Here is a 23,248-nt window from a genome sequence, read left to right as displayed (position 1 = left end):
CAACTGAACTATCAGGGAAGCCCTTGTTTTATACGTGGTAGTGTATATATGTCAGTGCTACCCTGAATTCATCCCACCCTCTCCTTCCCTTCCCGTCCTGTGTCCGCAAGTCCGTTTTCTATGTCTGTCCCATATTTTACTGGAACTTCTTTGAGGCAACAGCTGGAGGGTCACCCTTTCTTGCTCTTCCCTCCCAAACTAAAGTGTTTATCTTACCCTTCATTTCAAATACAAATTAAAATTCCTAATCACACCCAGTGTGATTAAGATGATTCTTGAAGTTATTCACACAGTTAATAAGCCCAATTATATCTTTTTATTCACCTTGACACAGTGAATTGTGTTTTTGAATCATAGGTTAACATTTTTAACTGATTGAAATATCAATTTCCCCCTCTGTGGTCACGTCAAGATCTTGGGCAGTGGTGGAAAAATGCACTTAACGGTATAGTTTTGAGCAACTCACTTAGATTTTTGCATTAGACTTTTACACTTGATTTTTTTTCCTGACCTTGTGACATCTCTACTGTCCCCAAGGAGGCTGGAAGATAGGGAATGAACTGAGCCTCAGAAAATGCAGATCACAGACTCTGCACTACCAAAGACCTAATTAGGTCATCCTTCCGTCCACCTGCCAAGGCACTATTGCTGAACTTTTCTTTCTTAGGAGAAGGTGGTTTCTGAAGCACTTTTTTTCCTTTTCTTTTTCTTAAATTTAATTTTGCCTGTGTTGGGTCTTCATTGCTGTGAGGACTTTTGTCTAGTTGTGACAAGCAGGGACTACTCTCTTGTTGCAGAGCACGGGTTCCGGGGCGCTCGGGCTTCAGTAGTTGCTGCACGTGGGCTCAGTGATTGTGACTCCTGGGCTCTGGAGCACAGGCTCAGTAGTTGTGGCGCACAAGCTTGGTTGCAGGCAGATTCTCTAGCACTGAGCCACCAGGGAAGCCCCTCTGAAGCACTTTTGTATTTTATGTTTAACATCTGTTTTCCATTTTTGGTAACCTGACTTTAGACAGTGACAGAAAGACTGTAAAATATCTTTGGCTGTTGGTTTTTTCCTTAATAGTTTTAAATGGTCATTCACTCAACAAATATTCATTGACCACCTATTCTGTGTAAGGGTGCTGTGCTCAGTATACTGCTGAGGAAAAACAGTCGTGCCCTGCCTCCATGGAATATATAGTCTGAGGCAGGGAGGAGATGCAGGGGACAAATGCTAATCAAAAAGCCACACACATGGGACTTCCTCAAACAGTCCAGTGGTTGAGACTTCACCTTTCAGTGCAGGGGGTGTGAGTTTGATCCTTGGTTGGGGAGCTAAGATCCCACATGCCGCAGGGCCAAAAAACCAAAACATAAAACAGAAGCAGTATTGTAACAAATTCAATAAAGACTTTAAAAATGGTTCACATCAAAGGGAAAAAAGAGTCTTTAAAAGTTAAAAAAAAGTCACACAAATGTGAAATGTGGCTTTGACAGATGCTGGGAAGAAAGGTACACAGTGATACGAGAGCCTGTGTTGGGGACATTTTACCTGACAGAAAGGGGTAGGAGGAAGTGACCCTTTAGCTGAGATCTGGTGCCTAGTGAAGAAGGGAGGGACCAGTGATCCAGACCCAGGGCACAGTGAAGTAGCAGTGCTGTACCAGGGGAGGAGCCTGCAGACCCGATGACCCCAAAGATCAGTGAAGAAGGGGTGGGCTGGGTAGGCTCTTTTCTTTTTCTCTCTTTCATTGAGCCTCCTCTAAAAAATATGGGAAAACAAGATTCTGCTGCTTTAAAAATAACAACAAAAGATTCAAAAAATCACTGTCCTGGGCCATCTACATGACCTGACAAGGAAGTTTTATAATCCGTGTCACATGTGATATGTCATATGACACATACCTTTCATCACCTTCTCGCCCCGTCAGATTGTCACTGAATGTTTGACTGTAGAAATCTCTCAGTTCAGTTGTCCAACACACAGCCCCTAAACCTTACAAAAAATACTCTTATTGCAGATGACAAAGGCAAAACATATGGAGTTATTTTAGGTCAGTGGTTTTCAATTTTTTTTTATAGCAGCAGAATACATTTTTCCAGTGAGATCTAATATGAAGGCATCAAAAACTCAAATGACTTTTATTTTCTTTGTGCCTTTTTTCTTACAGGTTTCATATTCTCTAGCATGAACATTTATTGCTTTTATAACCAGAAGATAATGGCCTTTAAATTATGTGGTGGTTTAGGAAAGCTGGTAACAAGTTTCAAGGGACTATCCCAGATTGAAACAGATGGCTCTCTGTTATAGTACCCTCTGTTGACCTTTTCACAACTAGGGATTACTAAGGCACGGGGTGACCATGGCTTTTTCACTGAAATTATATGATAACAGCAGAAACCTTACTGACAAACAGATGTTTTTCCCAAGTGGAGCTTTTCTTAATGAAATGGTTGCTTAGGAACCAGACCATAATAATAACTTTTCTATATTTAGGTTGCAAAGTGATTCAGTTTTCAGAATTACTAAGTCGAGGAATACTAATTAGATAAAATGGAATCTATTATTTCTTGTCTTGCAGTTGAGCGACCAAATGGTTAAAATAGAAGCAAAATTTTGTCCAGATATGTCTATCTAGATGCTATTCATAACAAGGACATAAAAGAAAAACTATAGTCATAGAGCCACCCTGCTCTGCTCTTAAATGATTCTCTGGTGGCACCGTGTGTTTGGTCTTTCATCAGTTCATATTAGAAGTTTTTGTATGTGACACTTGTTAGGTTGTTGAGTGGGTCAAAAATTGTGTGTGAAAAATGTGAGAATAACTTCAGGTTAAGCTCAGTGAGACAGCAGTGTAAAGGAAAGGCACTGTCACCTGTTTACGATGACAGATTTGATAAGTGGAAAATCTTACGTGCTAACTATTGCTAACAACAAAGAAACCTCAGTATGTACCATGTTTGTCAGATGTGTTAAAACATTAAATCTTCTATTCAGACTAGACAAAAATCTAGAAGAAAATACAGTTCTCTCTTCCATTTCCAGTAATGGTGAGATATATGCTCAATATGTGCTGATTCTTTGTGACCTCCTGTACTGTAGCCCACCAGGCTCCTATCTAAGGAATTTTGTAGGCAAGAAGACTGGAGCAGGTTGCCATTTCCTCCTCTAGGGGATCTTCCTGACCCAGGGATCAAACCTACATCTCTTGTGTCTCCTGCATTGGCAGGTAGATTCTTTACCACCAAACCACCAGGGAAGCCAATGATGAGATATTGTTGTTCAGTCGCTCAGTCATGTGCAACTCTGGGACCCCATGAACTGAAGTGCACCAGGCTTCCCTGTCCTTCACTATCTCCTGGAGTTTGCTCAAACTTATGTCCATTGAGTCGATGATGTCCCACAACGAGATACCTCAGCTGAAACAATTTTATGCAGGTTAACATATTTAAGACACTTTAAAAGCATAAAAGAACTAACAAGAAAACAGCAAATTACCAAGCCAGCATCTGAAGAGAAAGTGAAAGTGGCTCTGTCGTGTCCGACTCTTTGCAGCCCCATGGACTCTACAGTCCATGGAATCCTCCGGCCCAAAATACTGGAGTGTGTTCTTAAGAGAAAGCAAGATCCTAAAAGGTAAATGGAGCTTAAGAACCTGCATTTGCCCTCAGGGCATTTGCTGAAATTAAGTTTTAGTTTCCTGCTCTTGAAGGTCAGACCTGTAGAAATGAAAGCCTGGCTAGTCCCAACTTGAAATGGGGAGTCTAATAGAAGACCTCTAGTGTTAAGCTTACTTAGATCCCAAAGGAATACACCTTCGGGTGAATAAAAAGTGAAAATGGTATTCCTTCACCTTATCCCCAGGGTCTGGGAAGGGCATTGTCTTGTCACTGGAGAGATTGTAATCCCAAAATGGTCCACCTCTCTTGCAGATTTGTATTACTGGGATTCAGGAAAGTTCAAACTGGGAATTAGAGTTTTAAATATTTATATACTCATGGTGTCTGTGGATGTCTTACAAAAAAGCATATCTCTATAGAAGACGGGACCATCACCCTAGACCCGAAAGAATCCTCATAATAATTTTTTAATTTTTAATGATTAAAAATTTTATTATGGTAAATTTATTATAAAATTTGCTATTCTAACCATCTTTAAATGTACAATTTAGTGGCATTAAATATATCTACAATGTTGTGTCACTTCTATTTCCAAAACTTTTTCATCAGCCCACCCAGAAACTCTTAACCATTAAGCAATAACTACCCATTCCTTCTCTCAAAATAATTATTGTATATTTAGTTATGTATAATAATTAGAGCATAGTCACAAAATAGCCAAGCACAAGGAAACAATGTCCCAGAAGACTTTGGATGTTGGACTTCAGTTCAGCTCAGTTCATTCACTCTGTCGTGTCCAACTCTTTTCGACCCCATGGACTGCAGCACACCAGGCTTCCCTGTCCATCATCAGCTCCCGGAGTTTGCTCAAACCCATGTCTGTGAAGTCCGTGATGCCATTCAACCATCTCATCCTCTGTAATCCCCTTCTCCTCCTGCCTTCTATCTTTCCCAGCATCAGGGTCTTTTCCAAGGAGTCAGTTCTTCGCATTGGGTGGCCAAAGTATTGGGAGTTTCAGCTTCAACATCAGTCCTTCCAATAAATATTCAGGACTGATTTCTTTTAGGATGGACTGGTTTGATCTGCTTGCAGTCCAAGGGACTCTCAAGAGTCTTCTCCAACACCACAGTTCAAATGCAAATTCACTGATTACCTCTAGTAATTTTCTGATACTATCTTTAGGGATTTCTATGTACAGTATCATGTCATCTGCAAACAGTTAGAGTCTTACTTCTTCTTTTCCTATCTGGATTCCTTTTATTTCTTTTTTTTCTCTGATTGCTGTAGCTAGGACTTCTAAAACTATATTGAGTAATAGTGGTGAAAGTGGATACCCTTGTTTTTTCCTGATCTTAGAATGCTTTCAAATGCTTTCAGTTTTTAACCAGTGGGAATAATGTTTGCTATAGGCTTATCATGTATGGCCTTTACTATGTTGAGGTAGGTTCCTTCTATGCCCATTTTATGAAAAGTTTTAATCATAAATGGGTGCTGAATTTTGTCAAAGGCTTTTTCTGCATCTATTGAGATTATCATATGGATTTTATCTTTCAGTTTGTTAATATGGTGTATCACATTGATTGATTTGTACATATTGAAGAATCCTAATTGAATAAACCCAACTTGATCATGGTATATGAGCTTTTAGATGTGTTGCTGAATTCTGTTTGCTAAAATTTTGTTGAGGATTTTTGCATCTATGTTCATCAGTGATATTGGCCTGTAGTTTTCTTTTTTTGTGTTGTCTCTGTCTGTTTTTGGTGTCAGGGTGATGGTGGCCTTATAGAATGAGTTTGGAAGTATTCCTTCCTCTGCAGTTTTTTAAAAGAGTTTTAGAAGGATAGGCATTAGCTCTTCTCTAAATGTTTGATAGAATTCTCCTGTGAAGCCATCTGATCCTAGGCTTTTGTTTTTTGGGAGATTTTTGATCACAGCTTCAATTTCAGTGCTTGTAAATGGGTTGTTCATAATTTCTATTTCTTCTTGGTTCTGTCTTGGAAGATTGAACTTTTCTAAGAATCTGTCATTTCTTCAAGGTTATCCATTTTATTGCCATATAGCTGTTTATAATAGTCTTTTATAATTCTTTGTATTTCTGCATTGTCTGTTGTAACCTCTCCTTTTTCACTTCTAATTTTGTTGATTTGATTCTCCTTTTTTCATGATGAGTCTGGCTAAAGGCTTGTCAATTTTATATATCTTCTCAAAGAACTAGCTTTTAGTTTTATTAATCTTTACTGTTGTTTCTTTCATTTCTTTTTCACTTATTTCTGCTCACATCTTTATGATTTCTTTCCTTTTGCTAATCTTGAGGTTTTTTGTTGTTCTTTTTCCAGTTGTTTTAGGTATAAAGTTAGGTTGTCTGTTCAATGTTTTTCTTGTTTCTTGAGATAGAATTGTATTGCTATAAACTTCTCTCTTAGAACTGTTTTTGCTGTACCCCATAGGTTTTGAGTTGTTGTGTTTTCATTGTCATTTGTTTCTAGAAATCTTTTGATTTCCCTTTTGATTGCTTCAGTAACCTGTTGGTTATTTAGAAACGTGTTGTTTAATCTCCATGTGTTTGTGTTTCTTACAGTTTTTTTCATGTAATTGATATCTAGTGTCATAGCATTGTGGTCAGAGAAGATGGTTGATACAATTTCAGTTTTCTTAAATTTACTGAGGTTTGATTTGTGACCCAAGATGTGGTCTATCCTGGAGAATGTTCCATGTGCACTTGAGAAGAAGGTGTATTCTTCTGCATTTGGATGGAATGTCCTGAAGATATCAATGAGATCCATCTCATCTGATTTATCATTTAAGACTTGTGTTTCCTTATTAATTTTCTGTTTTGATGATCTGTCCATTGGTGTGAGTGGGGTGTTAAAGTCTCCTACTATTATTGTGTTACTGTCAGTTTTTACTTCTATGTCTGTTTGTGTTTGCCTTACGTACTGAGGTGCTTTTAAGTTGGGTGCATAGATACTTAAAACTGTTATGCCTTCCTCTTGGATTGGTCCCTTGATCATTATGTAGTGTCCTTCCTTATCTCTTGTAATCTTCTTTATTTTAAGGTCTATTTTGTCTGATATGAGGATTGCTACTCCAGCTTTCTTTTGCTTCCCATTTGCATGGAATATATTTTTCCATCCTCTTGCTTTCAGTCTATATGTGTCTTGAGGTCTGAAATGGGTTTCTTGTAGACAGCATGTATATGGGTCTTGTTTTTGTATCCATTCAGCCAGCCTGTGTCTTTTGGTTGGAGCATTTAGTCCATTTACATTTAATGTAATTATTGATATATATGTTCCTATTGCCATTTTCTTAATTTTTGGGGGCTGATTTTGTAGGTCTTTTTTTCTTCTCTTGTATTTCTTGACTATATAATATAAGTCCATTTAACATTTGTTGTAAAGCTGATTTGGTGATACTGAATTCTCTTAACTTTTGCTTGTATGAAAATCTTTTTATTTCTTTATCAATTTTGAATGAGATCCTTACTGGGTTCATTATTCTTGGTTGTAGATTTTTCCCTTTCAGTACTTTAAATATATCCTGCCATTCCCTTCTGGCCTGCAGAGTTTCTCCTAAAAGTTCAGCTGTTAAGCATATGGGGTTTCCCTTGTATGTTTCTTGTTGCATCTCCCATTCTGCTTTTAATATTCTTTATGTTAGTCTTTGTTAGTTTGCTTAGTATGTGTCTTGGCGTGTTTCTCCTTGGGTTTATTCTGTATGGGACTCTTTGTGCCTCTTAGACTTGATTGACTAGTTCCTTTTCCATGTTGAGAAAGAAAGAAAATAAAGAGTAGGATAAAATGAAATCTTCAGTGAATGAGTTTTACAGTAGACATAGTCAAGAGAGAGTTCATGAACCAGAAGATAGAAAGAAAGACATTATGCAAAATGCAGCACAGAGTAATTATTTTTCTTTTTCTCTTCTTCTTCTGGGACCCCTGTAGTTCAAATGTTGGTGCGTTTGATATTGTCCCAGAGGTCTCTGAGCCTGTCCTCAGTTCTTTCCATTCTTTTTACTTTGTTTTGTTCTTCAGAAGTTGTTTCCACCATTTTATCTTCTAGCTCACTGATTCATTCTCTGCTTTAGATATTCTGCTATTGATTCCTTCTAAAGTATTTTTAATTTCAGTAATTGTGTTGTTTGTCTCTGTATGTTTATTCTTTAATTCTTCTAGGTCTTTGTTAATTGAGTCTTGCATTTTCTCCATTTTGTTTTCAAGGTTTTTGATCATCTTTACTGTCATTATTCTGAATTCTTTTTCAGGTAGTTTGCCTATTTTCTCTTCATTTATTTGGACTTCTCTGTTTCTAGTTCGTTCCTTCATTTGTGTAGTTACCTTCCTTTTCTGTCCAGACTCCCTGCTCTAGGCAACAGCAAATCTTTTTTCTGTCTCTGCTGGTTTATATTTGTCCTCATTGCAAATCTTTTTTCTTTAATTATACTTTGCATTTCAATTAAGGTTAAATTATTTTGACATTAATGAGCTTTAAACTTTATGAGATGACATCTATTAATTTTTTCTTTTTGATTTCTCCATCCAGAGACTAAATACTGTCTCCCTGTGCTGCGTTCTGCATAATGTCTTCCTTTCTATCTTCTGGTTCATTAACTCTCTCTTTGCTGTGTCTACTGTAAAACTCATTCATTGTTTTAATTTTATCCTACTCTTTATTTTTAACATTTTCTTTGTTTTTCAAATGTGCTACATCAGATTTGGTTGTTTTCTATCCCTGAAGATATTTTCAAGCTCATCTTATTTTTCTTTGAGTATAGGAAGCCTTGTTACTTAATAATTTGTGTGTGTTACTTCCAACATCTTAACACACACAAAAGTCCAGCCTTTGTTCATAGGAAGCATCACTATGAACAAAGCTAGTGGAGGTAATGGAATTCCAGTTGAGCTATTTCAAATCCTAAAAGATGATGCTGTGAAAGTGCAGCACTCAATATGGCAGCAAATTTAGAAAACTCAGCAGCAGCCACAGGACTGGAAAAGGTCATTTTTCATTCCAATCCCGAAGAAAGGCAATGCCAAAGAATGTTCAAACTACTGCACATTTGCACTCATCTCACACGCTAGTAAAGTAATGCTCAAAATTCTCCAAGAGAGGTTACAGCAAACGTTATTCTCAGTGGTGAAAAACTGAAAGCATTCCTCCTAAGATCAGGAACAAGACAAGGGTGTCCACTTTCACAACTATTCAACATAGTTTTAGAAGTCCTAGCTACAGCAATCAGAGAAGAAAGAGAAATAAAATCCAGATCAGAAAAGAAGTAAAGCTCTCACTGTTTGCAGATGATATGATACTGCACATAGAAACCCCTAAAGATTGTATCAGAAAATTACTAGAGCTAATCAGTGAATTTAGCAAAGTTGCAGGATGGAAAATCACTACACAGAAACACTTGCATTTCTGTATGCTAACAATGAAAATTCAGAAAGAGAAATTAAGGAATCAATCCTATTCACCATTGCAGCAAAAAAAAAAAAAAAAATCAGTATCTTGGAATAAACTTACCTAAGGAGACAAAGAAACTACACAGAAAATTAGAAGACACTAATGAAAGAAATCAAAGATGAAATAAACAGATGGAGAGATATTCCATGTTCCTGGGTAAGAACAATCAATATTGTGAAAATGACTATACTATCAAACGCAATCTACAGATTCAGTGCAATCCCTATCAAATTACCAATGGCATTTTTCACAGAACTAGAACAAAAAATTTCACAATTCATATGGAAACACAAAAGACCCCGTATAGCCAAAGCAGTCTTGAGAAAGAAGAATGGAGCTGGAGAGGTCAACCTTCCTGACTTCAGATTATACTACAGTCATCAAGACAGTATGGTTTGGCACAAAAACAGAAACATAGACCAATGGAGGAAGATAGAGAGCTCAGAAACAAACCCATGCACCTGTGGGTACCTTATTTTTGACAAAGGAGGCAAGAATATACAATGGGGCAAAGACAGCCTCTTCAATAAATGGTGCTGGGAAAACTGGACAGCTACATGTAAAAGAATGACATTAAACACTTCCTAACACCATACCAAAGATAAACTCAAAATGGAATAGAGACCTAAATGTAAGACCAGAAACTATAAAACTCTTAGAGGAAAACATAGGCAGAACACTCAATGACATAAATCAAAGCAAGATCTTCTATAACCCACCTCCTAGAGTAATGGAAATAAAAGCAAAAGTAAACAAGTGGGACCTGATTAAACTTAAAAGCTTTTGTATAGCAAAGGAAACTATAAGCAAGGTGAAAAGACAGCCCTCAGAATGGAAGAAAATAATGCCAATGAAACAACTGACAAAGGATTAATTTCCAAATTATACAAGCAGCTCATACAACTCAATACCAGAAAAACAAACAACCCAATCAAAAAGTGGGAAAAAGACTTAAACAGATATTTCTCCAATGAAGACATACAGATGGCTAACAAACACATGAAAAGATGCTCAATGTTGCTCATTATTAGAGAAATACAAATCAAAACCACAGTGAGATACCACCTCCATGGATCAGAATGGCCATCATCAAAAAGTCTGCAAACAGTAAATGCTGGAGAGGGTGTGGAGAAAAAGGAATGCTCTTGCACTGTTGGTGGGCCTGTAAATTGATACAGCCACTATGGAAGACAGTATGGAGATTCCTTAGAAAACTAGGTATAAAAGCACCATATGACCCAGCAACCCCACCCCTAGGCATATACTGTGAGGAAGCCAAAACTGAAAGAGATGCATGTATCCCAGTGTCATTGCAGTACTATTTACAGTAGCTAGAACATGGAAGCAACCTAGGTGTCCATGTGGTACATATGCACAATGGAATATTACTCAGCCATAAAAAGGAATGCATTTGTGTCAGTTCTGATGAGGTGGATGAACCTAGAATCTATTATATAGAGTGAAGTCAGAAAGAGAAAGATTAATATCATATTCTAATGCATATATACAGAATCTACAAAAATAGTACTGGAGAATTTATTTACAGGACAGCAATGGAGAAACAGACATAGAGAATAGACTTATGGACATGGGGAGAGGGGAGGAGAGGGTGAGATGTATGGAAAGAGTAACATGGAAACTTACATTACCATATGTAAAATAGATGGCCAACCAGAATTTGCTGTATGGCTCAGGAAACTCAAACAGGGACTCTGTATCAACCTAGAGGGTGGGATGGGGCGGGAGATGGGAGGGAGGTTCAAAAGGGAGGAGATATATGTATACCTATGGCTGATTCATGTTGAGGTTTGACAGAAAACAACAAAATTCTGTAAAGCAATTATCCTTCAGTAAAAAAATAATTAAAAAAAATAGGCAGTTCATGGTAGAGGAATGTGGAAGTTGCTCATTCGTGTCCCACTCTTTCAGACCCCATGAACTGTAGCATTTCAGGCTCCCCTGTCCATGGGATTCTCCTGGCAAGAACACTGGAGTGGGTTGCCATTCCCTTCTCCAGGGAATAAAGATTTAAGGAACTTTTCTAATAGGCAAAGAAATGTAGATTAAAATAATAATGAAATACAGTTTTTTACACCATTTCATAAAACAGATTTTTTTAAGATGGGAATATTCAGTGCTGGCCAGTTGTAGTGAAATAGGCACCCTTGAACTCTATTGGTAGGAAAAGTAATTGGAACATTTTAGGAAGGCAGCTTTGAAAATGTTTTTATGCCCTTGGAGCCAGTTCTTTATCTTTGGGGAAACCTACCCTAAGAATATAAATGGGAGTTAGGTGCTTTTACTAATTCTAACAAGGTCTATGAAATGTTTTCCATCGATGAATAATTGTGCAAATGGGTCTTGGTCCCAGGGACAGAACCCAGTTGAAGAACCTTGTGCTTTCATAGCTCTTTTGTCCCCTTCTCCAGGAAGCCCCACCCCTTCCTAAACCCCTTTTTTCACTTTTCTCTCCCTGTGTTCTCATTACACTCAAAAATGCTGTACTAACCACACTGTCTTGTAATCATTGTTTGGTTTGTCTCTCTAGATTGGCACTGTCGTGCCTCGTTACATTTGTGACACTTAGTACCTGGCACGTAGTAGAACTCTGTTAATGTGTGAATGTGTGAAAGAATGGTATCTATTGCCTTTATTCTAAAGCTGTTTTCCAAGCTTTAGGATTTATGCCATAGCTGCGCATTACTTCTGTATGCTCTTATATAACCAATTTGTATTTTTTTAATTGACCCCTTTCCCCCTCTTTTTAAAGAAAGTAAAATTGAAAAGAATCTCTACTATTTCTCCATGCTAAATAATAGTATCGCTATTAAAGTTTTCATTATTATTGTTAGACAACTCCAAATGACCTAGTGTGAAAGCCAAGCCATCTGGGGGAATAAACACCCCCCCCCCATCTTCCCAGAAGAAAAGAAGACTGTTAAATAAAACAAAATTGTTCACTATAAAAAGTGTGTATACGTGTGTGTGTGTATGTGTGCATGTATTTATTCACAAGAGTGAGTTATGGATGAGAGGGCACTAAAATGCTTATGTTGATTTCAGGTTTCAAGTTTTTTTTTTTTTTTTTTTTTTTAAGACAGCTTTATTGAGATATAATTCACATACCATACCATTTGCTTTTTTTAGGTGTGTAATATAATAGCTTTGCGTGTAGTTGGAGTTGCATATCGATCACCACAATCCATCTTAGAACATTTGCATTACCCTAAAAAGAGACCGGTTCCCCATAGCCTTTATTCCTCAATCCTCCCATACATCCATGGGTGACTTTTTTCTTATGTTTTTCTCTAGTATTTGAATCTCTTATAGTGACCATGTGTTTTTTATGTATGGTTGGGGGGAAAAGTCACGTTCTTTTGATTGTGGAAATAGTTCTTCAAGGCTTCTCCTTTTCTCCTCTGTTTATAGATGCCCTGCTTAGCAGAGTGACTTTTAACCTGAGGGCCTTGACTAAAGGTCTGGTCACTTGCCAGGATTGTAGGCAGGGTGTTTAAGTATATATATGCATTTTATCAGGGCAAATTTATAGCAGCACTGCCTGGTTTCCATATGAAACTACCATTTATATCCTACATGTCATGGTTACTGATTTCACAACAGTCACTTTTTCTAAGCCAGTCTTGGCCCAGAGCACCTAAAGACTTAGCTAATGATCTTATCAGGATATCTGCTACGTTCAACTGAAGGAAAAAAAGGGAGAACTCGGAGTTTCTATCTTGGCTCTATCACTGCTTGGTACCCAAAGCACAGAGCAGATCTCCGAGCCTTAAGACACTGGATCATGAGAAAGATCAGTCATGTCTTGTTAGAGCTTCAGGCCAGGTGATCACTCCCCTGGGAGGTCTGACTCTCTCAAAACTAGTGAGAACCCGACGCATCAGTCAGCTTTGCTGATTCTGCAGCTTCTCTTTGCCTAAGTTTGAGGTGAAATGTCAGTAGAAAACTTAGAAAGAAATCAATCTGGAGTTCAGGTGGTACTCCCTCTACTGGGACTACCTAGCTTGGGGGTCTTCCAAGACTGTTTCTTGCCTAGATTCAGCTAAAAGAGAACTACAGACTGTTTTCTGGAAAATCAGGAGGCCCTCTCTTCATATTATCAGCAATTGTTTCTTTTCATGGCATAAAGAGAATGTTAATGTTTGAAAGGTACCATAAAGAGAACTCAATAAATAACATCCTGCTTCTTTCTCAACCAGGATCAGCTGAAATGCAAGGTTCTCTGAATGCACAGGGCAATGATTACTCTCACAGCAGCACTAATTGCTGTTTTCTCTTCCTTCCTTCCTCACTTATGCCTTCAGTCAGTATTAGGGCAGCTTTGTTTGTATTTCTGTACTTACAATAGAGCCCTTGATCATCGTGTTCTTAAGGCTCACTTTTCTCAGCTCCGTTCTGTATCGCCCAGAAGTAATTGATACAGGCAGTCCTAACAAGGTAGATTCTAAGCTTTTTGGTGCTGACTTGGGTTTTATTTATTTGGGGGGTGGGTAGTAGAATAAGAGATTTAGGGGAATTGCAGTAGCCCATAAAGAAGTGACATGGAGATATTTGAGAATCACTGATTAAAAACAGAAACTCACTAAAATCTAAGTTTCCCTGTAGGTCTCCTCTGTCATCGCTAATGTCAGCAACATCTCAAGTCAAAGTCATTTGTGAATTTCATTAACCTTGCTACTTCCCTTTTCCACATTGAGATAAATATAAATAAATATACCAATTAAGAACAAAGCAGTTCCTATGAAGCCCAACTGGAACCCAAGAGGATTCTGCCTTTTCATACAGGGTGCAGAGTGCCTCTCCTTCCTCTGACCTTGCAGTCTAATGGAAAGTAAATCTTATGGCTGAGAAACACTTGAAAATGTAAGATTTGCTGTCTTTAGGGTTAGGATTTGCAAAGCTGGTACTTTTTTGGTGGGATAGCAGATGCGGGCTTGCAGTCCTGCTCTTGTCACATGGCAGCTGTGTGATCTGGGACCATATTTTTCACCCTTCTGTTCCTCAACTTCTCCCTGAGTAAAATTAGGAATGATAGTATTAATAGCATCTACTGCAAAGGATTGTTGGAAGCATTAAACAGATGAATGCATAAAAAATGCTTAAGACCATGCCTGACATATTGAAAACACTCATTAAACATTAAGAATTTTTATTGTCTTTGCTACAAGATTTTCATTTATTATAATAAGTAAATATTTCATAATCCAAATGGCTTCTGGCTACAGTTAACTGTCATTAAATATAGATTATAGCTTTTTCCCTTCCAAAATGGGAATTAGAGAACAATGTAGGTAAATATATTTGCCTGATTTTAGTGTTTGAGTATATTATTTAATCTTGGTTTAAAGCCACAGACTGTAGGTACTGTACCGCCGTTCTTAACAAATCTTCAATTTATTAGTCTAACCTTCTTTTTTCCTCAGGACTGAGTAACACTCACTCACCTTAAATCTTTAGAAATGTGTTGGGGCTTGTCCATACTTAGCACAACTTTGGAGCTTTAGAGAAACTGAACATTATGTTGGCATGCTAGACATTATCATTTACTCTAATTACAAAGACAACCTGGCTATTCAGTTGAGTTCCCCATACTTCCTTGATTTAATAACCAACTTCCCCAGTTTGTACAGCTTCCTGGATTCTTGGAGCTGAAATGATTGTTAATTTTCATTATAATGAGGAGTCTCTAATGTAACAACTGAAGTATCTGCTAGAGGGTAGCAGTCTCCTTCTCTCCAGGGTCAGCCTTTCTTCTCTTTGTGTCCTTGAGCTGCAGCAGGAGAGGACAGTCACAGGCTGGTGATTATCTTTTTGGAATCGGAAGGAAAAGTTCCTTGTGCCTTACATCTTCACCATCATTGTTCTTTCAAACTAGAGCTTCTTCCCAGGTTAATATACGTTTTACCTTTTTTCTAGTTTTTTAAATTAATATGTATCTGTTAATTTCTTTGAACATCCTTTGTGAAGAATTGAGAAGCTTGTCTCCTTCCCAGCTTACCCCTCACAGTTAGTCCTCAGTGATAATCATCCCCTCCACCCACCTTAAGTAGTTTGTTCTAGTATATTTATACGTAAAATTCTTTCACAGATCTCAGTGTTAAAATCTCTGCACATTATCTACTCATTTCCTGTAAGTTGGATGGCGGGTTAACATCCACATGCACACACATGCCTGTACATACATACCTGTATCCCTTCTCTTCCTACCATTTCCCTTTCACAGTTTTTGGTTAAATCACTGGGCAGTGTTTGCTGCTGACTCTATGAATATTATTCATGGCTACGCCTAGTTCAGTTGTCCTTTCTTGTGTATTTGCTTAGTTTTCTATCAAATAATTGCTGTTTTTCCCGAAATGATCCAACAGCTCTAGCAAATGCGTGTCATTATTTTGTCCCATCTTTGTTCTCTTTACCCATACTTCAGCCTTTGATATCTATATTCTTTTCATTCTTATCAGTTTATTCCTTTTTCAGTCCTTGCCTGTTAACTGTAGAGAGATTTCAGGGGGAAGATGCTTGTGGTCATTCTGTTACATCTGATTGAAAATTATTTTTACATTTCACCTCTAAAAGAGACTGTCCTATTTTAAAAGACCTTGTCTCTTAGCACTGATTTTTAACTTATATTTTATTTATTTATGTTTGATACATTACATGGTTCAAAATTAAAAAGGAATACAAAGATACAGAGTTAAAAAACCCCTCTTATCTATCCTCTAGTTACTCTTTTTCCCTCCCTAGAAAGAACCAATATCATTGGTTTCTTGTATATCTTTACAGAACTATTGATGAATATTTCCCCTTTGTACACAAATTGTTGAATTTTTATACACATTGTTTTGCACCTTGCATTTCACTTAACAATGGATCTTAGAATTTATTCCATAAAAGTTCTTTAAAAGCTTCTCATTTTCTTGTGAATATCTTTCTGTGTCTGACTTACTTTACTTAACATAGTTCTCTCAAGGTCCATCCATGTTGAAAATTTAAGAGTTTTCCTTTTTATGGATGATTAGCATTGCATTGTATTTATTTACCAATGTCTTCTTTGTCCATTCACCCATTGATGGACATTTAGATTGTTTCTGTGTCTTGGCTATTGTAAACAGTGTTGTAATGAACATAGATGTGCACATATCTTTTTGAGTTTGTGTTTTTATATTCTTCAGATAAATGCCTAGTGGTAGAATTGCTAGGTCTTATGGTAGCTCTATTTTTAATTTTTTCATGAACCTCCATACTGTTTTCCATGGTAGTCATACCAGTTTACCTTCCCACCAACAGTACATGAGAATCCCATTTTTGCCATGTCTTCTCCAACACTTGTTATTTCTTATCTTTTTGATAATAGCTTTCTGACAGGTGTGAGATGGTATCTCATTGTGGTTTTGTTTTATATTTCCTTGGTGATTAGTGATGTTAAATATCTTTTTATGCCTCTCTTAGCCATCTGTCTGTCTTCTTTAGAAGAATGCCTGTTCAGATCATCTGCTCATTTTTTAGTCAGATTTTTTTTTTGCTATTGAGTTTTATGAATCTTACAGTTTTTAAATAACCGGTCTTTGAGATATAATTCATATTTCATACAATTCACCCATTTAAAGTATACAATTCAGTGCTTTTTATTATATTCACAGTGTGTGTAACCATCACTGTAATTAATTTTAGAATGTTTTTATCTCTTCATAATGAAATTCCATATCATTAGCAGTCAGTCTCTATTTCTTACTCAACTCCCACAGCCTTAAGCACCCACGAAATCTACTTTCTGTCTGCAGATTTGCCTATTTTGGACATTTTTATGTAAATAGAGTCATACAGTATGCAGGCATTTCTGTTTCTTACAGTTTTCAGCAGAAATTCAAGTGAGTAGGTGCTTTTCCAAGTTGATGTGGGTATTTTGGGAGGTAAGTTGTTATCTACTCAGGAGAGTAAGTCAGGTTAGTTTTAAAGTGGGGATAACTTAGCAGATTTCCAGGAGAGAGTTAGTTAGCCAAGATATTTGGGGTTAGACTATCTTTCGTACAATGTAAAACTCCTGTGTAAAGTGGGACCTAAACTACCATGACTTTCCAAGGTCTGCAGATCACTGAGCAGTATGCTAAGGGATCATCTTGAAGTCAGCACTGGATCAGAATACATTTCTGGCTTTGTAATGAAAGTCTTTGGGGGAAAAAAACAGTTGTTTTACAAAATTGACTATCTCTATTTTGTTGCATAATTACTTTCAGTAATATTTTTTCAGTTGCTTAATTTGCCTTATCCTATGCTTTGCCTCCAAACACAGATCAGAACATTTTTATGAACTCTTGCCAGATCTAATTCACCTTTGCCTTCTATGTATCTTATCTATTCCGCCACATCTCAAAATGCCTAGTCATTTTCCTGTGATCAGAGCAGGAGCAGGTATCTCTCACACAATCATTTGGTCTTTATTTGCCAAAGGGATTGATGTGTCATATTTCCTTAAAGCCTGGACTGACCCAGAAACTACCCCATTTTTCAGATTACAAAGGAGGGACCAAGGATCATAGGAAGGTTAAGGCCAGGTTTCCTCAGTTGTCAAAATTTTAAAAATCTTATCTTTAAAAAAAAAAAAATTGTTCTGTAGTCTTAACCATCATATGTGATTTTCTTCACTGCTTCATATAAGAGTAAGGAAGGAACCAGTGTTCTCTAGGGATTTATAAATTCATAGGTAGCAACTGTATCCTAGAAGGTAAATTCAAACAGAGCGCCATTTGGCAGCCCTTAGTGGAGCAGGCCAGCGGGAAGATAAACAATCGCTAACCTGGAACTGTGGGAAGCAAGGAAACTGTACTGTGCTGTCGGCAACCTTTTTATGAAAGATTAGAAGAATTAAAGCTCCCTGGTACAACTACAAGTCTAGCATTATGGGAAACTTTATTTTTTAACCTGGATTTGTTTCTTTAATCTGAAGAAAGATATATTAGGATTCCTTTGGGTGAAAAAAAAAATCAAATTGCTATAAACGTAAAAGGATATTTATTGGCTTATGTACCCTAAGGTTCTAATGAGTAGAAGTATAATTGGATCCAGGGGCTCAAAGCATGATGCAGTTCTCTTTTCTTCCTTGGTCTCTTGGTTTGACCGTCCTCTGTATTGGTACCATTGTGGGGCAGACTTTCTCCCAATGATGGCCACTGGGAGCTCCAGGTTAATCACTTCAACAGGCAAGAAAACAAAGAGCCAAAATAACCATCCACACAAACACACAAACTGCAGGAGCTCATCTTCCCTAGCAGTTCCAAAATTGGTTCTAGGATTGAGTCTCTTTCCTCATTCCTGAACCAGACATTGTGGTGGTGATGGGATGGAATATCCTAAGGCACCCTTGATATGAGTTTGTTCACATATGGAGAGAGAGAAGGTGGGTCATTAACCCCACTCAAACAACATCGACTGAGAATAGGGAAGGAGTATTTCCTAAAGGAACAACAGGTGTCGCTACCAGAAGAGAGAATAGATGCTATGTGCCACCAAAGTCTGTTTGCTACAGAGAGAAAATCAAGAGCTCACTTGGATTTTGTTTTGTTTTTTAATTTCGGCTGCACTGGGCCTTTGTTGCAGTGCACTAACTTCTCTAGTTGTAGTGTGTGGGCTTAGTTGCTCCGTGGCACGTGGGACCTTAGTTCCCTGACCAGGGATTGTACCTGCACCTCTTGCATCGGAAGGCAGATCCTTAACCAGGGAAGTCCCAGTTCATTTGGTTTTGAAGTATACAGCAGGATATGCTCACAGAAGTAAATAACTTCTCTGCTAAAGATTAGTGAGAGAAAATTAGGCATAAATGACAGTAGAAGGGACTCTGGTAATATATATTTTTCAGAGAAGTTAGATACAGATCATAGTTTTTTAGAGCAAATCCCCTGTCCCCACCGATTTTCATTATAAAGGTATAACTATATTCCTAAAAGGAGACAGATCCATGGAGTTGCTGAGTTGGGCACTTCTGATGGAGTAGGAGTTATGGTGCTACAGATCTGTAATATGTACTAGGCCTTGTGATGACATCAGTGGTAGAACACCTGCAGGTGTTTCTTTTTCCTCACTATTCTTTAGAAGTACATAACCTCTCCCCAAACCTTCCCTTACCCCAAAGTAATGGAATTTGTGTTTATATAGCTTTGAGACTAGGCTTTTTATTTCTGGTCCTGTCTTAGTCTTATCTCCCTTCTTCTCTCAACTTCTGTGAAGTTTGCTTGCTATGGATCTGGGCTCAGATAATGTTACCACTACTGCAGATTCCACCTCTAGGGGTGCTGTATGAAGAGAGAGGGTGTCGGCAAGTACTAGGAAGGAGGAATCAGGAGCAGGATCTTCTCTCCTTCTGATCAGGAAACTCAGCTGGAAGCATAGGTCTCTATTCCTCATCATGCCCAGAATTTGCATTCCTTATTTCCTTATGGGTATTGCTCTCATCATTGACAGTTTTACAGAGGAAACTCATTCTAGGGTAAAGAACTGCAGCAAAGATAGGAAGCACTACTGTGCTCCAGGCTGATGGATTGGCAGGAGCGATACTAGACTTTGAACCTTACTGACTCAGACCGGAAAGACTCCCTCCAGGGCATTTGATCGAGTCTGTCCCCATGGCTGTGTGGATCCCTGCTATGTTATGTAATCATCTAGCCTCAGCTTCTAGAGTCTAGAATCCGTAGGTCATAGAATGTCAGTGCTGAATGTGATCTTAGAGATCATATAGGGCTGAGACCAGAAGAATCCAGGAGTGTGAACTCTAAGACCCATGTTCTTTCCACTACCAATGTTGTCATTCCAAATGAAGGGCAGCTCTTGCTGGTGGAATTACAGAGGTGGATTTAAATGCCTCTGTGTTCATCCCACCACAAGCTGTCTGGGCTTATTTTCCTTTCAGCGCTAAACAGTAATGAATCCTTTCTTTCTATTTTTAACCCTAGGGGTTGCCCTCCTCTCAGACGTGTACCCTGAGAAAATCTTGCCTGGCCTGCTGGCTCAGTATGACAGCAGTAAAGACAGGCACACACCGGAGACCAGAATGAAAGTGGGGGAAATCCTGATGCGAATCGTCAGGGCATTAGGTGAGTTTTCTTGTTCCAGCCTCTGAAATGGGTTCAGGGAGTGGTGTGGCTGTGGAACCGAAGTCTGTGCACCTTGAGGCTTGTTATGCTAGCAAGGGGAGGACAGTTTGGGAGCTGGGATGAACTATTTTATGTTCAAGGATTTAGCAAATGTTCAGTGCACACCAAGAGACTGGCCCAGTAGTGCCCATGCTCTTGCAACTGCTTAGTCTCCTCCCTTGAGCTATGTCAGGGCATGATTTTCCTCAGAGCTGGGATGAGAGGCTTCCCACTTGCTAAGCAGCAGTGAGCAAGAAAAGAAGGGGAATGTCAGACAGAGAAGGAGGGGTGCTAACTCTGGTTAAATGGCTCTTGTGTCCTTAGGCATCTACATTTATGATCTCATCTAATTTTCCCAAGACATTCTATAAAGAGACTATTGTTAGGTCCATTTCATAGATGAGGAAACTGTGGCACAAAGAACTTCAGCAATTTGTTCAAGACTCATTCAGCTGGTAAATAGTAGTGCTAAGAATTGAATCTGCTGGCCCTTCTCTGGTGCTCCAATGGCTAAGACTCCATGCTCCCAATGCAGAGGGCCTGGGTTCCATTCCTAGTCAGGGAACTAGATCCTCCATGCCCCAATTAAGAGTTCACATGCCGCAACTAAAGATCCTGCATGCCACAACAAAGACCCGGCATAGCCAAATAAATAATTAAAAAAAAGAAGAAGTGAACCTGCCAACTCAAAGGAAGTTGCTCAAAACCACAGCCATGAGCTGGGAGTATTAAGACTGTGGGCTCCAGAGTCGCACTGCCTGGGATCAGATCCCAAGCTGCTTGCTAGAGGCTTTTGATCATAGGAATGTTTCTTGACCTCCTGATGTGTCAGTGTCCTCATATATAATAAGAAGATATTAATAACACTTAACCTCATATGCCTATTGTAAGGGTTAAATTTTACTCTTCACTCACTAGGGGAAAATTTTGGAAAACTAACTAGCTTTTTTGCCTCTGGTATCACGAAATCTCACTGAGTTCTTCCTTCACCAGTACTTCCAAGGATTTCAAAAGATTTCACATAGTCATACATCATGTCTATGGATATAGCCATTAATTTTCCTAATTTCTGGGTGACCCTTCTGGCTAAAGAAGATAGAACTTAGATCTCCAGACACTTAAATTCTTTCATAACTGAAAGGGAAATCTCATGAGAGTGAAATTAAAAAGATGATTTTTTTCTCTCCTCTGAAGAACAGCAGACTTTCTATATTTGCCTTTGTCTTAAATATGATCTGAAACATACCAGGCAAGTGAACCATTGTGAGCGATGATTCTCTCACAGTAGGTGTGAGTATTGAGTTTAATGTATTGCAGGATCCAATGCAACTTCTGACTTCCATTTGTGTGTAACATTGTGACTGTTCATCTCAGGAAGAATGTGTCTGATACATAGATGGCATCAGCAGAACATATCTTTTCTCTGAAACTTCTGGTAAATCTCTACCATTGGGAAGATAAACACTGAAAATGCACGCTTCTCTGTCTCCATGGGCCAGTCCAAATCACTTCCTGTGGTGAGAGTGAAAGTGGGGATGAAGGTCTAGGTTGAGTGGGAGACAGGTTTTGCTTCTCCTTACATATTTCTATAATTAGCCAGTTTCCAAAACTGCCTTCTGGCATTTCAAAGCATATTCCATCAATGCTCAGAGTTCTAATCTTCCTGATGTCTGTTCCAACAAGTATCCGGCTGTAAACATTGCCGTAGATTTAACTGCTACTTGCTAATTCACTTTACCAACTTGTCCAGGTGCATAGATGAGATGGCTTATTGAAATCCTTTAAGTGAAATTAAAACCCATTTTTACAATGTAGCCAATATCCTTAGTTTCCTATTGGTGTGGAAATCCTTGTGACAGCCACTTTATAAGATTTCTTTAGTAAGTACCCTAATTTCCCAGTGGTCCAGGCCTTGTGCTCTCCCCACCCTCCAGCTCTTCTTTGCAGCGGGGGGGAGTTCTACAGGAGCATGAGACCCACATGTAGCAGCCAGGTGCTGTACACCACCACTTCCTCTTGGCTTCAATTCTCTAACCACCCCTACTTTTCTTTCTACCACTAGACAATGGTGAACTGTCAGCTGGAGCTTTTTTTTTTTCACTTTCATTTAAAACAATTGAAGTATTGAAGGCAATGGCACCCTACTCCAGTACTCTTGCCTGGAAAATCCCAGGGACGGAGGAGCCTGGTGTGCTGCGGTCCATGGGGTCGCTAAGGGTCAGACATGACTGAGCGACTTCACTTTCACTTTTCACTTGCATGCATTGAAGAAGGAAATGGCAACCCACTCCAGTGTTCTTGCCTGGAGAATCCCAGGGACGGGGGAGCCTGGTGGGCTGCAGTCCATGGGGTCGCTGGGAGTTGGACACGACTGAAGCAACTTAGCAGCAGCATACATATAAAAAAGTATATAAAGTACACTAATTTTAATAGTGTAGTTTTATGATTCTTTACATATTTGCCACCACCCAGATCAATACAGAGAAACTTCTAATAACCCATAAAGTTTCCTTTTTTTCCTGCCTAGTCTATACCTGCCCCAGAGGTAAGCACTCTTCTGACATTTTATCAGCATTAGTTTATTTTGATTGTCTTGTGAATCTCATTTTAATGGAATTAAATCCCCATATTTCCAGTAAGTTGATAGATAACAGGCGCTTGGGTAAATTTGGGTGAGATTTTAAGGGGCAAGAATATATCACAGGCTATGTTGTGCCTTCTGTTTCCTGTTGTCTCGCATTTCGAGGTGTATGATGTCTGGTATTCTCTTTTAGTGATGTGAAGATTGATCAGTGATATTTCCCATAGGATAAGTCCATAATAAACTTCCCCATCAACCTTCCCTCTGTTGGTTTTAAGTAAGCACTGGTGATTGTTGCCTCGATTGTTGGTATTATTTCATAGAAGTTACCTTTTTCTACACATTAGGAAACAGCTTCAGAGAGGTTTACTGACTTGCCTAATATTATACAGCTAATTAATGATGGATCCAAAATTTAACCCAGACATTCTGACTCCAGACCCAGTCTCTTACCCACTACACGATACT

The 23,248-nt window shown here is 38.5% G+C and overlaps 1 protein-coding gene across 4 annotated transcripts in view; it reads left to right on the top strand.

Annotated features, from left to right (window-relative positions):
* The window catches only part of TANGO6 (transport and golgi organization 6 homolog), a 184,519-nt gene that overhangs the window by 80,637 nt on the left and 80,634 nt on the right, over positions 1-23,248 (top strand). For 3 of the 4 annotated variants that reach the window (XM_070388095.1, XM_070388097.1, XM_014478452.2), the window contains one exon: positions 20,020-20,160. The exons of the other annotated variant lie outside the window; for it this stretch is intronic. In XM_070388095.1, the coding sequence (XP_070244196.1) occupies positions 20,020-20,160 (141 nt within the window). The remainder of the gene's footprint in view (positions 1-20,019; positions 20,161-23,248) is intronic. 4 annotated transcript variants of the gene reach the window in all.

This window comes from Bos mutus, chromosome 18 (assembly GCF_027580195.1).
Source record: "Bos mutus isolate GX-2022 chromosome 18, NWIPB_WYAK_1.1, whole genome shotgun sequence".
Lineage (NCBI taxonomy): Eukaryota > Metazoa > Chordata > Mammalia > Artiodactyla > Bovidae > Bos > Bos mutus.
This window is presented reverse-complemented; position numbering and strand designations above follow the sequence as displayed.